General features: G+C 47.3%; 2 protein-coding genes across 2 annotated transcripts; one reads left to right on the top strand and one right to left on the bottom strand.

Annotated features, from left to right (window-relative positions):
- Positions 1 to 9061: 9061 nt before the first annotated feature.
- On the top strand, positions 9062 to 10623 carry H6S33_010141 (uncharacterized protein; the record flags this gene model as incomplete). The annotated part of the gene is made up of 4 exons (XM_044841494.1): positions 9062 to 9154; positions 9242 to 9433; positions 9496 to 9575; positions 9630 to 10623. 4 exons carry the CDS (start codon positions 9062 to 9064, stop codon positions 10621 to 10623), a joined length of 1359 nt encoding a protein of 452 aa, XP_044697284.1.
- Positions 10624 to 14191: 3568 nt separating this feature from the next.
- H6S33_010140 (uncharacterized protein) lies at positions 14192 to 14476 on the bottom strand (the record flags this gene model as incomplete). Its single annotated transcript, XM_044841493.1, has 1 exon — positions 14192 to 14476. The coding sequence occupies one exon, from the start codon at positions 14474 to 14476 to the stop codon at positions 14192 to 14194; it is 285 nt and encodes a 94-aa protein (XP_044697283.1).
- Positions 14477 to 16439: the final 1963 nt, after the last annotated feature.

Genomic DNA, 16439 nt, shown 5'->3' with positions numbered 1-16439 from the left:
CCGAGTTGGCCTCAACCTACTTGTGGTCCCTTTTCCGGTCACGGTCCAACAGTCGGCGGTGTGTGATTGTACTCTTGACATTGTGCAGCACTAGATTCCCCAGGGAAAACCAGAGTATTACTCTACTAGTACTTTAGTAGAGAATACAATTGCAAGGGCCGGGGGTGCTACTTTACTCTGCACCGCAGCTCACCAATGAATTTGGCAGGAACAGTTCTTGCGAGGAAACTACATAGAGTACTCTACGTAGCTGGTACATGATGCTACTACCACTATGAGCACATGTCCCTAGAGTACTCACTGCTGCCATTGCCTGCTCCTGCGTACGCTATGTACGTACGGGTACAATATACCTAGGGAGACGAAGGGAGGGAGGGGGGGAGGGTCCCGCGAGGGGGAACATGCAACGCCATGCTGTCTAGACGTCCGTCTAACTGTCGAGCAGATGCACAATCCCCCTCGCTTTCCCCTTCGCCCCGGACGGGACGGGTTGATGATGCTACTGCTGCTGCTGCTGCTGTTCTAACCCCACACTTCTAGAGAGATCCCAAACTGGGCAGTGGAGGTGGTGGCAGTACAGTACAGTGGTTAGCGGTGGTCGATACTCTCTACCTGTCTGTGTTATCATGCCTGTTATGGGTTATGGGTATGATGCCTGTTATGAATAAAAAGCTCCGATAAATACATAGATAGAAGATTGGGGAGTGGGGATAGCTGAAATGGGGAGGCAAAGACATGCCTGGACTGGTCAATTGGAAGCCTGGAAAGAGACGAGCACTTCATGTTGTCACGCAGTAGTCACACGCTGCAACACCCAATCAAGCAAAGCTGGTGAGTAATCTATCCGTAAGAGGAAGTCTTTCCCTTTCGCTCACACCAGTAACCAGAAGTGTCACACTAAATGTCCCATACCAGTTAACCGTTACTGGCTGGTTGCGTTTTCAATACCTACACTGCAGTGCTGCATGCTGCCCCCGTCACTCGTTTCCCGAATACCGTATGTTTTTTGCTGCCTACCCAGTCGAATACAGGGTAGCCACAACCTGCCTACTACAACCACCACAACCATAACGACAATATTCTAACCACCATAATCGCAATAACACCCTTCCCTTTACCCCCCTACACCCCCCCCCCCCCCTTTTCTCCCCCGGCACGCGTATCGGTTATTGCAAAATACCAGATGGCCGATCACCCGTGCGGAGATATTTGACAGAACGAAGTGCATACCGATACATACCGATAACCTATGTTATCTTAGTATTGTCTTCAACTGCTGTAATGCATGCCTGAATTCGTGGCAATCGTACCGTGCGATTTGCAACCGTCTGCATTAATATCTGCATACCCAGGGGAAAAAAAGAAGACTAGAGCTCAATCGATAAAGGTGCTACTTCGTGGCCCGCGAACATTGACAGCGACTTCAATTCCACCCCCCACCCCCTCCCCTCCCCTCCCCTCCGTGGCTATCCATCCCCCTCCACCGCCTTAATTGGTCTAACGGCCCCATCAACAAACAAAATGAGGTAAACAATAAAATGAAAATGTAGCTCATCAAAGTAAAAATAAACCAAAATGTTAGGAACCCTCCCGTTCGTTGCTAATATTGGAAATTAGATCTTCTGATATTTGCCAAGCCGTCCAGAAATTACCACTTCGTTCAATGGGTCAATCAACGATAGCCCACCCCATCCACCACCCCCCAATGAGCATGCAGGCCCGTTACTCAAAAGTCCCCTGCGGGCCGTGTCTATCCGGGGTTCGCATGTCAATTGGGTCTTGGGCTTTCCGCAAATCGACTGCTACTGACCTGGCCGTTGCTGCTGCTGGACATGATCACGATGGGCATCCTGCTTAACCAGGTCAGCTAAGAAGAACCTATAATGGGTGGTTTCTTTCCTTTTTTACTCACTGTCTCTGATTCTTCACATCGAAAATCAAGTACATGAGGGGAGAGACGCTTTGACAGCTGGCCGATCATGCGGAGCCTTATCTTAAAGAAAGACAGACACTAAGCATATCAATCATACATACATACTGCCTCCAGCTAGGAGTGTCCCTGGCTCAGCCTGTGAGAGCGCTACTCAGCGCCCCCCCTCATAAAATGGTATTATTGCGCAAGCCAACACAGTTGGCGGGGCCTTGTACGAACCTCGATGTCCCTTGTAGCTTGCCGTACCGCTGCGTGACAAGGGATTGCCTATTCTCGCCACGACGACGAGACATATTCACGCCCAAGCTTGTGGAGGTGAATCACTCAGGAGTTTAGTCTACCTCAATCGGTTGGTGGTCCCTCGGGGAAAATGTAGGTAGTAGTAGAGATTCATCTTGATCATTTGAGAGCTAAGTAGGTCACAGAATCGAAAGGTGGGTAGAGTAGTGGCAAGCTAAAGGGTTGTCTTGATATGAATGTTATTTTTACCCTTATTCCTCCACAGCCAATCTCTTGTTAGCTTTCTCGTTTTTCTCAGACGGTAGGCGGTACACGATGAGTTACAAGTCTCATTAGCTCTGTACTATATATGCCACTTGAAATTATTCCTGGAGGGGCTTGTTTTCATTACATAGTTAGACAATAATTATGCTTTGGTGGATACACAGCATACATAGGTACACGACGTTGGTAGTCATGTCAATCAGTCAGTCTCAGGGCAAATGCCTAAATATGCACGTGTGCTAATTTCGTTGTTTTCGAGCTAAAGAGTACCGAATTGCAATATACCGAGAAACCATGAATCTCTATTCCTTGGAACCTACGTCTATATCACCTTGGTACTAGGTCATAGACTTGACTTGTCCTAACCAGGGAAAATAAACAGACTAGATCTTAAACGCACAGCCAGTTCATGGTTTGCCCCGAACAAGAGTGGGAGGCCCCCAATCTAACCCAGAGCGTGGCCCGCATTCCGTTCCTTCGGGGCTTCTTGGAAGCTCCATGTCGGTATAATCTCCCGAGATACCCTTACCTCTCAGATATAAGTTCCCACCTTCTCATCAGGTATCGTGGGGCCCTTTTTTTCGCTCGCACAGGGGATAAACGTGGGACAGAAATTCCGTCTTGGCAAGGTTATATGGGTAAGGTAAGGGTTGGAAAGTTCCGTTTCCTAGCGGCAGTTGGACCTCAATCTATCACAATTGATCATTCCCGGGGGTTAAAAGAAGGTGGTGGTGGTGGTGGTCAAGAAGGAGGTTTCCAGGAATTCCAAGATTAAGGGAAATTTTCGAGGGCCTGATAAACTGGGTGAGACCCCCACTACTACCTACATAGTACAAACTAAACACCACTAGAGCCCACTTACCACCGCGCAGGGACGGGTTTACTGGTAAATATCTAACCTTTTGAATACATAGATCGCATGACTGGTTTTCCAAAAAGCAAGAAATTGAGTCTCTTTGATTTTTTCTTTTCTCATTCGGTTAGGGTATATTGGGCTTAAGCGATCGACTCGGGTCAACCGAATGTATTTTGGAGTGAGGTCGTACTCTACTCTAGAGTACACTACCTTTTGGACTCGAGTAGGTACCAGGGGGGAGGGATGGTTGTTTCAACGGGGATAGGTTCGGTAGTAGGTTGATTGAGGGTGCGTACTGTATCTCGACGCTAGTGTGTGTACCAGTTTCAGTCAGTGATGGTGGTGGTGGTGAGGTTATATGTAGTTACCACGCATGAGCAGTGCATCAGCCATTATAGATATGGGTGCTTGTCAAGAGAAACTCTTGTGAGCCCCGGTAACCCGGGCTCGTGAGACTCAGCCCAGCGCCATTAAGCTACTTGGGATTCCCAATCAAAAAAGAACTATGGTTTGGAACTTTTGATAGCTTCTTAAAGGCTTCTTTTGAGCTTTTCACGGTCCAAATACCAGTGTTCATTTGCAAGTTGGTGTGGGAGTTTGGACAAGGGGGGGGTTGGCAGAGAGAGTGGGAGGGAGGGGGGGGGAAGGGCAGGTGTAGAAAAATGCGGAGGCGGAAAGTTGCCGGTGACTGACGCCCCAACCCTTCGGGAAGAGTTTCCGTTCCCTGGGACGGAGGAAGCAAGCACAAGAACTCTCCAGGATCGTGGGATGGGGATGGGTAGGTACATATGCATGGCGTGGTGTCTGAGAAACACACTTTACCTACTTGTGCAGATTGGAACTAGAGTACTCTGAGGTAGAGTACCATACCTACATGTAGTTGTTAAAACACCGGTTACTGTTCTGAGTGTGTGGATTATGTACCTAGATACGAGTACTTATGTGCGTTCTCTCAATAACCGCAAGGAACAGCCATGTTGGGTGCAGGTACACAGCCTTGAGGTCTTTTTGGGCAAGAAACGAGTATGTTATAGATGGTTCCTCTACGTACATACAGTGAAAGCCTCCCCCAGGATTAACTACTGTAACTGGGGCTAAGATATATCAACGGGAAATCCCCACTGCCCTGCATATGTGACATGCCAACTACTCTAACATGACGAAGCGTATGTAGAGTGGAGAGTAAAGTAGGTGTATCCTGTTCAAATACGTAACTTCTGCTTTTGAACATTTCCGTTCAGAGTAAAAAGAGCATTCAGAAGCGGAAGATTCTTGTCGACTCGAAATGGGGAGGGAAAACAATATTGGTGTGAATTCGTGGAGAAGGGGTGCTGAGGAGGGTGTGTCCAGGCCATCGAAAGATGCCGTACAGATCCTGCGATGCAAAAACGGTTTTTATTTTTTCATCCCCTTCTGACATTACCGAGATCTCGGGTGTGAAACACCTTGACACCCTCTATCCATGGGAGGTTATCGGCTGTTGTGTTCTAACCCGTCATACCTGCTGGTTAACCGGCTGTTTACAGGAGCCCATACGTACATCGGCGCACTGTACGAAATAAGATTTTAAGAAACCTCATTTGGAATATGCTGTTGGACTGATAAGAATCATGAATCACTGGAAAGAGATCACTAAAGTTTGGGTACATACGACGATCGATATATGAAACTTCCCCCAAAAATGTGACCGTACGTAGGACGTAGACTAGCATTGCTGACTAAGTTGAAACACCAAACAAAACAGTCCTAGTTCAGTTGATATTCAAATTGCGGTTTTGGTATTTATCCTCTTCACTACATCCCATATCCTTGCCGTGACTGCACACCTGAAAAGCTGTGTAAAGTACCAGAAAGAGAGGCGTCCACCACCATCAACCCCCAGGTATTGCAGGATACTAGATGCTTTTTCTCTCACCCTGGGATCGATGAACTCACTCTCGATCGCACTCACATTTTATAGAAATGAATCAATGAATCCTCCGCGCGGTCACAGTATGAAACATTACGGTTGTTTCGGGCTCGCTTATGGCTCTCATCTCCTCCTTCTTGGCGGGCATCACATCGCCTTCCTTCATCCAGTATGTCTTTCGATCACCATGATCTTGTCCCAATTTGTGGACCCTCTCTGCATTTGCTTTTCGTTTCGGTTTTTTCTTTTCTTTTTTTTTAAGACCTGTCTTTTCTTTTTCCCTGTGCACCAATTTTGTTTTGTTTTCTTGGGTACACACATACATACATACATAGATCACTACCAACGTTTTTTAGGCGAGACCGCTTGAGGGTGTACAGGATCCAACTGGTTGGTTTCCCAAGCCTCGCCTGTCTCTCCAAGGATTATGGTGGTTGTACGACTGCCTCGTGTTTGATTACCTATATGAGCCCTGAGCAATTGATCGCTGGCGATGCCAGGTTGGAACCTTATGAGAGTTCACGGTTGACGGGAGATCCACCAGAACAGACAGGTTGTCTGTGTGTTCAGGAAGCGAGTACCGTGTTCATGATAGTTTAGCTAGAACATCTAAAAGCAGGACGGAGAGCTATGAGGTGGGCTTTGGGCGAGGGGGGGATGGTGGTATATGGTTTGTTCGTGGAGGTGTATGGGGGTTGAAGTAGAGTAGCAGTAGTTAAAGTCCCTGGCTAGACCTATTTAAGAGTCGTTCACCGCACCTCCTCCGTCGTGTTTAGAAAATGTTTTTTCCAACCACATCTCAAACATCGATAGAGCACTTATCGACACAAAGTACTCCTGATTCTCGAGTTGGATCCTCACTGCAGAGGGAAATTGATTTACATACATCCACAACATCTGCACGCTATGAATAAGTTCGATTTCGTATATTCTCTACTTGCGCCGAATTAAATTGGCGATGGATTTAGATCCTGCATGCGTTGGAGTATCTGCTACTTCGAATTCATTCCCTTGCCCGTATTTCGTTTTCTATCAACGCACTGGTGAGAATCCTCACAAAGATTGTGTTGGAAAAGTGTTTACAAACCTCAAGGTCCTCACGTAAGTATGTACATGTATATATTTAACTGATAAACTTGTATAGTATAGCCGGCACATAAAAGGGATATATATTAAACAAGAAAGATGTGATAAATGCGGTTTACGCCTTGGGTATGATATGGGAGACACACAGGAGGCAGACATTGTCAGGGAAGGGCATAATTTCTCTTGGCCTGTTCCCCATTCTTGCTGTTCCCTGTAGGCAGCAGTAGTTCCTCTCTTCTCTAGTAGGCATCATGTAGCATGTAGGTAACAGTGTCTTCTTTATCTGTATCACATCCTCGGCCTTCGAGGGAGAGGGAAAGAATAAAAAAAAAAAGAGGCAGCCATGATGTGATATGATCGATAATTGGTGGTGTAAACATTTTACATGTATGTGAGGTGAGAAGGATTTGTCTGAGTGTGTGTGGAGGTCTGTATCCTACCCGCAATTGTAGAATTGATCACGTCTATCTCTCGCAGGTCACCTGCAGCCCTGTCTGCAACCTCCTGTACCCTTGCCCCACGGCGTACCCACACCACAAGTCTGAGATACTGACCTGTCACTTTCAGGGTCTCGAAATGTTTCGTTCATTCGCCTGAACCTGTCAAGGCCCCATCCACCACTCTTCTCTTCTGCCCAGCTGCATGATATTCCCTTGGCATTCAAGAGTCGGTAACCTCCAAACTTGCACCAACTCGACGGGTGATCTGACTTGATTATTGCTAGCTCACCGAGAGACTCTCGAACAACCGGGCCCGCTTCTTTGAGTGGGGTCAGAAAACGTTTTGGCTATACCCAATCATTCTCCACCTACGGACCAGGGCTTCTGTGTTTGGGAAATCCATTTCCGAATTCTTTTCCCACTATACCCTTTTTCACCAGCCGCCCAGGTTGTCTCCCCACTAAACCTTGCATGCGTTGTGATGCAACCTTTCCCTCGCTTTCTGCCTGCTGGCTGCCTGCTTCTTTCCCGTGCTTCCTACTCGACAGACAAGTGATTTGTTTGGCACACCCACCGCTTACTCAGGAGATAGCGTGCATGTGTGGAGTTTGCGTGTGGAAGCATCATTACTCTACATGTATTTATTTATTTAGGGGGGTGTAGGGTATTGCAGGAGAGTATTGGCTTGATATGCAGAACTTGCTACATATAGACAGCGAGATAATGCCCGGTTGGGGTGAAATAAATGGGGGACAATCGATGGTATGAGAGAATATTGAACCGTTCAAATTTTATTAATATCCTTATTACATGTATTATATAATGTTTTGTTTTGTTTTATATTCCGAGGCCTACTCTGCTTGATTTGGTCTACAATGTTAACTGCGTGCCCAGCGATCAGTACTTGCTTACCAGCAAAAGAACCAGGGATAATTTGTATGGAGTGGCCCCGTTCTCTCATACAAATAATCCCTGTTTCCATCACTTGCATTTTCTGGTTCTTTTGCTGGTAAGCAAGTACATACAAATCCTCCACATATATACAGTAGCCTTAGCATGGCTAGCCATACTCATACGCAGGTTAGGTACAAGTAGGTTATTTTCCCAGATTGACTGACCATCTCGTCTGTCACTCTGACCGTGTCTCTCTTCAGTTACTTCTTCTGAATAAGAGTCAGGGAATAGGCAGTACTCCAGGCACTAACACTAGTGGCACCTCGATTGCGGGCCCGCTAGTTCCATTATCCCTGCCGATAAAAGCAATTCAGTACCGCCCCAGTCCCAGACTTTCCAGTAGACCCTCTAACCCACCCATTCATTGCTCAAAACGACCCCCTGGCACCTTTTTAGACATTGCTCCGAAGCCTGTCCCAAATCCTTGGGGCAGCCCGGTCTATTGGCATCCATAAAACATCCTGTCGAGCGAGCTACTTCCCGTCACACCATCGAATCATTCATACTATCCCACTAAGAGATCCACCACAAAAGTGGTGGACGATTTGAAAGGGTGTAAGTAGCAGGGAGGGATCAAAAGGGTGCCCCCCCAAAAATCCTGTGACCCAAAGAAGGCTTGAGGGACTTTTTTTGGATCAAGTCCCAAATGAAGTCCAGAAAGTCAAATCTTGGCCCTTGTCCCCTAGGGGAGGGAAAATCAAATCTGTGGAAACGAACGAAGAACACGGAAAACGCGATCCTAAAAATTTCCTTAGCCAGGAAATAAAAAGGAAAAGCCCCCAAGTCTCGGTTACGTTATTATTCGAGGCTTCTGCCCAGCTTCATCAACCTTTGGAAATGCAATATCCTAGTCGTCCCAAGCTTTAAACTATCCATAATCCACTTTATCTATCCCGTCCGCTCCCTGAAACTGCTTTGACTAGATCGAGCTCTCTATCCAACATCCACCACTGCAACCATCCCCCCCCCCCCCCTCCACCCCCCAATCCATCCCTTCTAGTCTCCGGCACCCCGTCGCTTCTTAGTTAGTACTTGAACCTGGCTGTATCGACTACCTGCCAGCCAATTCCGCCGGACAGCATCTCCAACTTGCATATCATCCCCTCCAGGCCCTCTTTCCTACATACATAGACCACCTCCCGGCACCTGCTAAGGACACTCGTTTGAGAGCATATACCACAGCCATCTGATCATACATACATAAGTACATACATACCACACCTACATATACCTGCCTCCCCCCCCCCACTGTCACAATCATTACAACCACAATCACTACTCAACCACTACTCGACCCTCACTCAACCTCAACCTCAACTACCACAACACCTTTACCAACTACCTCCCTCAAATCAGTCACCATTCTCTCAACAAACGTAATGGATATTTTGGAACTCATCGATGATCGCGAGCAACTTGTTGCCGAGACCAGCAACAGACCATTCAAGTGCCCAGAACCCAGTTGCCACAAGGTAGAATAGCAGTCCCAACGTGATTGTCCGCGATGGCATAGCGTTTGTATCAAGTGACCCATAAGTGCATTGGCTAAACCTTCGTAGAGTTTCAATCGCAAGTCAGATCTGCAGCGTCATCACAGGATTCACACAAACGAGCGACCATACTCATGTACTCATCCCAATTGTGGAAAGTCATTCATTCAGCGCAGTGCCTTGACAGTACACATCCGAACCCACACCGGCGAGAAACCCCATCAATGTGAATATATTGGATGCGGAAAGTGCTTCTCAGATGTTCGTAACGCAAACTCCCTAGACCATTCATCCGAAGCTTCAAAGCTAACCTTTACATTCAGTCTTCAAGTTTGGCAAGGCATAGGCGTATTCACACTGGCAAGAGACCTTATAGCTGCCCCATCGACAAGTGCGGAAAGAGGTACTGTGGCTCCAATGCCTAATAGCTTCCTGCGTATACTAATTCATACACCAGCTTCTGCAGGAAAACAACATTGACTAAGCACGCCCGGAGAACGCATCAGATTCGCACAGAAAACGATGTTACTGATGATGATGGTGAGGAGACTGAAGATGATGCCCCTTCACCAAAGGCGATGAGCAAGCCAAGAGCACCGGCAAAGAGGACAAACAAGATGGGAAGCAAGAAGAACATCACAACAGCTCCAAACCGGCCATCAATGCTACGAACAACCATTCAATTCCAGGAACCACCAACACCGCATAGCCCTCAGTCAATATCTCACTCTGGACACTCTAGCAGGAATGCCAGCTTTTCCGCTGCCGACTCATATGGAAACCACATGCCACTGATCATGGCCCCCTCACTACACCACCAGCACCAGCCCCCGACACCGCAGAGCCCCTACTACCCTGATGAGGATGTCACAGATAGCAGGGCTATTTCGCCAACAACAATCATTCACCGTGAGGATGAGTACAGCACAACACCAACAGGATCTATGCACTCAAGCCCGACTTACAATGGTCTGCGAATTGTTTGCACAACTCCATCAGCTCACCAACTGTTAGCAGCGGCGCAGATCCAGAGCAGCCCCGGAAGTCTGTCATCTTGCTCTTCAGCCACAACAAATAGCTGCCAGTCAGATTACTTCTACAGGCAGCCAACAAGTGCTGGAAGCGGACACTACCCAATTTCCCCTGGCGCTGTTCCTCCTTACCCGAACCAGATGCCATATCACTCTGCCGCTCCTCAGCACCCGGCAATCATGACATATGCAACTAACGGGGGAATGCTTTCACCGCATCACCACCAGGTACCTGTTCAGCACCACGCGCAGCAGCAGGTATGGGACTACTACCCACCTCAGCAGCACCTTCTTCAGGCCCAGCCACAGCCTCAGCAGCACCGGATGTACTACCCAGGAGTTCCTCCTCAGGATATGGGGTACATCAAATCGGAACCCGAGCAGAACATGCTCCCTACACCAAGGGCATCATTCTGTTAGAGAATGATCGCACATATGAGGAAAAAGTTGTACAAATCTTAAAACGTACTTATGGGCGAAATATGAGACTTGGCGGCCTTTGATTTTTTTTTTTTTTTTACCTTCTGTTACAATATTTTTATGCGTTCATATTTTTTTTATCTCTTTTAGTTTTCTATATATTAGCATTTATTAGCAAGATGCCTTTCATGGCTCTTGTGTTGGGTGGTTTGTTCAGAAAATTGTTTTTTAAAGATCGGTATCAGCTTTGCGGCGACGGACTGGTGTACGGCGGGTGCGCTCACTTGTTTTATGCTTGTGCTATTATTTCTTACTGTTCTGGGGTGGTTGTCTTTTTTCAGCGCATTACTTTCCTTTTAGCACCTATATTACAGCGCTCTTTGGGGGGGATATACCCCAAGTCAGTGGATTATTACTCTTTATCACATGATTTCACTGTTCTTATTGACTCTCCAATACTTTGTCTACCATTCACTGTCCCTATCTTGATTTCACTTTCCTCTAATGGCTCGCAGGGCTGCACAGACCGCCAACCTGAATCAGGGAGATATTTGTGCCTGAATACAACTTTCCCAGGCATCTCTTTCATCTGAGTCCCCGGCGTCCTTCTTTTTGACCTGGTTTCCTTCTACTGATATATTTTTATTACTTGTCGTTTGGTTTTTACCAACATCGACTGTCAATTTGTTAATTCCCTTTTTTCTTACTTCTCTATTACATCTGGTTTCGGTTTGTACTTGGATTGCGTTGCCTTCAAAACTCTGGGTTTGGGTTGGACTTTTGCTTGCTTTCCTTTCGTCTCCAAAAATCACGGCGGTATCAATTTGTTTTTTGACAGAAGCATGGGGGGTGACGTCTTTTCTTTTCCTCTTCCTTGTTCACTGCACTTCAGTTTACTTTTTCTTTCTTTTGATGTTTGTTTTGTTGGCAAGGATGGGGGGAGGAAATGGGGTAAATTGTCACGGGCAGAGTTGGAACATGTGGTATCGATCAATTTTCTATGAGCCAATGTGTGTGTGGGTATATCTGTTGAGCCAATAACAGGAGGGTGACAAAGTTTTTTACACAGAAATTGTTCCGGTGTTTTTTCTTTTCGTTATTCGTTTCTTTCTTTCTTTTGTCGCAATGATTGTCTATTATTATCCTTTATTAACTTTATTTGTCCATTACTTTTTCGTTGTTTTTTTCCTTTTTGTCGTCACCTACTATGTATTGAGGATCAGCTACTTTTGGGAGGGGGAGGTGTTCTAGTCTAGTTTACTCTCTACTACAGTCTTTAGAAGAATGAATAATGCATATTTGAATCCAAAATACTTTTTTCCTCGGTGGCAATCCAATCCCGTCTAGCTAGCTGCTATAATTTCCCTCGCTTCATAATAGCATTAGTGCCATGCCATCCATCAGCTGGGCATGGGGAGGGTGAGGGTGTTGACATATTTGACGTACTAGCTATGTAGCTAGCTAGCTTTTTTCGGGGCTTCGCAGAACGCTGGTTTCCAAGGTTTTGAATTTAAGAATTTCTCCGGCTGATCCGGGTTGAAATGAATCTTGGATAGATCGAGCTGGGGGATGGGTGGAGCCCGGGGGTGGTGGACTGCAGGGCGAGAGCGGCGTAGGAGTAAGTAAGTGGGTAAGTTTCGCGTGGGAGGGAGCCTCAATTGCCATGCGAGAGAAGAAATTATGTGCTCTGACAGCTGATGTTTCTTTGCCACATTGATAGTGTCCTCAAGGAGAATTACCTACATATACTTTACATACACGATGAACGATTATATCCCTCCAGTACAGAAAAAAAAAACCTATTCTACCCTCCCTCCCTTCTACTACACAACTACATAATATTCCCTCAATTGGGGGTGGTGAGGGGAGGAGGGGAGGAGGGGAGTTCCGGAAGACACAATTTGATAATGGTGGAGGATCAAGTAGCTAAAGCTAGTAGCTAGACCTGTAAATCAGATCACTTTGGGTTCTACGCCGAGGAACGTGGCGGGAAAAAAAGAACCGCCCAATGTCACTCTCTTTTTTCTTCCTGCACGCCACGATCATACCAAAGCTGTTTTGGTGCCGGACTACCGATGTCGATAGGGTAAAAGTGGTGGTGGCTTTCCCTCCCCCATCGACGACCCCATCCTTCACTCCCACTCCCCCTCCACCCCCCACCCCAGTAAGCCACCGGCCCGACCCTGTTACCAGGGCCATGACATATACCGGTTCGTTTGAGATGATTTCTTCTGAGGTGTACGTGTATCTTGGGATTGGCTGCCATATTTTCATGCCCCGGCCATGGAAAGAGAGGGATCCGGAAGGGATGTTGTTGATGTGGATAATATAGATGATGATTATGCATATGGGGGGGAGGGATGCATATCGGACATGACAGCGAGATTTCTCTCTTCTCTTTTCACTTTCTCTTTTTACTTTCTCTTTTTACTTTCTCTTTTTACTTTCTGAAAGGATAAATATGCCATCATGTAATGGTTCGTTTCGTTTTTTCTTTCCTTTCATAGCTTCTGAGACATCTGGGTAGCGTTCGATCCATGGGGTAGGTAGAAGGAAGTTGCCATACCCACTAGTAGCCATGGTTCATGAGAATGATTTACCAGATGAACGGGATGCACAATGTCCTCTTTCCCTCTCCCACTCTCTCTTACGCATCCACCCCCTCACCCCTCTCCCGACCCTCTGGTACCTACGTACCCTGGGGGTGAGGGTTTTGGGTACTTGCCTGTAATTCCTACTACTACTCTCCTACTGGCTGCTGCTGTGGAGCCCGCTGGTAATGGGGTATTGAATGGGGTAAGCTCGATCATGACTTGCTCTTACTCCTACTGTACTTTGACGCCCTACCGTTCCAGATATTACGGCTCACACACAGACACACTGACACAAAAGTAAAAACTCACGTTTTTCCTTGTGGAGCCGGAGGTGGAGGGGAAAAACGGCGAACACATGGAATTAGAACCATGTATGCAACGTGAGAAAGATGGCTAACGTACAGATGGGAAAAACGCCTCGATCATCAGCTTGCACCTATCATTTACTCCAGACACCAGACTCTCGGGGAGGGAGGTGAAACAAGCAAGGGCCCCGCGAAGAAGAGACTCTACCTGTGTTACGTGTAGTTTAGCTAGAATTAGAGAAAGACGTACATTGCACTACTAGCTACTAGATGCTACTAACTACTACAGATTTTATGGCCGGTCTGCTGAAACACCCTCTCCCTACATACTCAATTAAGGGCCAAGCAAAAAGCAGGATTCTTCTGCTTCTCTGCAGGTTTAAAGTTTTGACCCATTATTGGGGATCCCAATCGAATATCAAAATGATTCAGATATCCCAGATTTCCCCATCATCATGATCCTGATGCCCACCCCCTCCCCTCCCTTCCCTTACCTCCATCCTCCCCAATTGCAAGTCAAGTCCTGACCCAGCCCAGCGGCGGATCATTCACTAACTACGTATGTGTTTATCGCCTCTACAAAGATCGAGACCTGACCTCGGACACGGCGTGGTTCTACACATGGAATTGAGATTAATATTCTGGTGTGCAGCTAGATACGCCGCTGGTCTACAATTTGTACTTCCTTGATCCCTCCCCGCGGTTCGCACGACGAATCGCTTGCCAGACCCTTAGATTTCTCGCCCTCTTCTGCTTCCTCTTCTGCCTGCTGTGTGTGGGTGGGTAGCCGACGTACGTCTGCCGCGCGCAAGCCCAGGCTGTTCTTTTCGGAGGAGAGGGATGGAAGGGCATTTCTGTGATCCAATGGCGTTTGCCGCGAGAGGAGGGAGTTCCGATGGGTTTCCTTCCTTGGAACCTTCCCTTCTGTATGTCTGTTTTGTGATTGATGGTCATTTCTGGAACGGCTGGGCGGAAATTGTGTATACGTAGCTAGGTGTAGCTGTAGGTACATGTAGGTAGAGTATCATCTATAATATAAACTATTAAGCTAGCTAGACGCGGTGAAGATGGTTCCTGCCTAGCTAGAGTAACTACGTGATAACATACATAATCTTCAATATATCAGAGCAGAGAATATAGTATATCTGTACCTACATATCATTATTATTACGATGCGGGCTCCATCCCATCCATCCTGCCCTGTTAGGAGAATTTCCGAGCTTCGATAATCTATTCGCAAGCTTCTAGTCGAGCAGGCCGAACCTTCCATGACCCCATATGTGCATGGCCCCAATTAATCCAATCTATCGTACTTCCAACGTCCTTCCAACATGAGCTCATCTCCAGCATGAGCAGCTCCCACAGCTACCCTACAAAGCTAGCCTGGCCTAACTTATGTATGCAGTATGCAGGAAGCAGGAATATCAAGAAGCTGTCAACGACGACATCGAAACCCCAGGCTCAATTTGCATGGGATATAAAATTATAAGCTACATGTAGCCTAGCCAAGGTCACAACGTAGCCATGCCATGGAGATTATATTGTGTTCTAATCATTTATATTTTAATTTTCCAAGAACACTCTTTCCCCCTCACCCCCCGCCGCTCCGCCCTCCTTGTGTCTTCTATGGTCTTTTCCATTTGACCCGGCCCACTATAGCGAATTGCGCACTTTCGGGGCAATGCAATGCAATGGGCAGCGTGTGGGTAGTGGGTACTTGGTAGGGTAGGCCGTGGGGTGTACGGTACGGTATTTTTCTTGCTAATTACCGCACTGGCGGAGCTGGTAACTGGGGGCCATTACTCTCCAAGTTCTACAAGACCAAGTTCTCGGAATTGTGTTTCGATATTTGTGTCTGGGTTACCTCCAGCTAAGAGAGATGAAGACAGCCAGAGAGACACAGAGACACAAAGGCTGGCTAGCTCCAAATATTCTCGCGCGCCAGTCCACATCGGGGCTAGAGCGGGAATCCCGACAGCTCGGTGATCAGACACGCGGGATATAGTGGAAATGGGGGCGGTGGAAACGAAAAGGAAAGTGCCGCAGCCCGCGAACGAGACGAGCGAGACGAGGGAAACACAAAGGCACGGTTTGGTTTGGTTTGGTTTGGTTTGGTTTTCTTGGAGTAATTGGTTTTTAGCTAGAGTTAGCTAGCTGGTGGTGAGTTGAATCCAGGGAAACTCTCACTCACCCTCCCGGGGAGGGATCGTGGTGCCTGAGCACTATCTGCAAAACCCGCTAGCTAGCACTAGTAGCAATACGAGAAGGGGAAGGAGGGGATAGGAGGGGGGGTTGTTCCACTGGTTCCACTCCACTCGAGGATCGTCTGTCTTGTGCGAGATATTTGGTATTGGGGTAAAGTAAAACCACAGGACAGGAACAGGGAGAGACAAGACAGACGGTACATTCGATTCATTACAGTATGCAGCCAGCCCACCACTCATTTCGATTCCTGGACGGACCAGCTCGCGTGATAGACACGAGTACAGCTCTACTCTGCTCTGCTCTACAATCTTCGGCTAAAGGAAACACCCTTTGCTCCGTAAAGTACCCTACATACGTAGAGTGCTGTCATAGGCACTCTATATTCGCACGAATTGGGGCCACAACGGAGGCAATCCGTGGGGGAAGGGAAGGGAGACCACTACTCTAGCCAGCTGGCTGGCTGGCCAGGGAGTACTGCGTGGTTCAGGGTTCCTCTGTGTTTGTTTCTGTTTCTGTTTCTGTTTTCAATTGGGGATATAGATAGCTGTCTGCTCTAGCTCTTGCAGGAAGGTAGCAGACAGTATGGGATGTGCTGCACTGCACTTCTAGAAGACGGACCCTACATTCATAGAGTAGATGCAATGCAAATTAAACGTTCGGCCCCCCAGCCACCCCCATCTTCGCTTCCATCCATCTCCCAGGGCACACAACC

The sequence above is a fragment of the Morchella sextelata genome (genome assembly GCF_020137385.1).
Source record: "Morchella sextelata strain SCLS chromosome Unknown scls_4, whole genome shotgun sequence".
Classification (NCBI taxonomy): Eukaryota; Fungi; Ascomycota; class Pezizomycetes; order Pezizales; family Morchellaceae; genus Morchella; species Morchella sextelata.
This window is presented reverse-complemented; position numbering and strand designations above follow the sequence as displayed.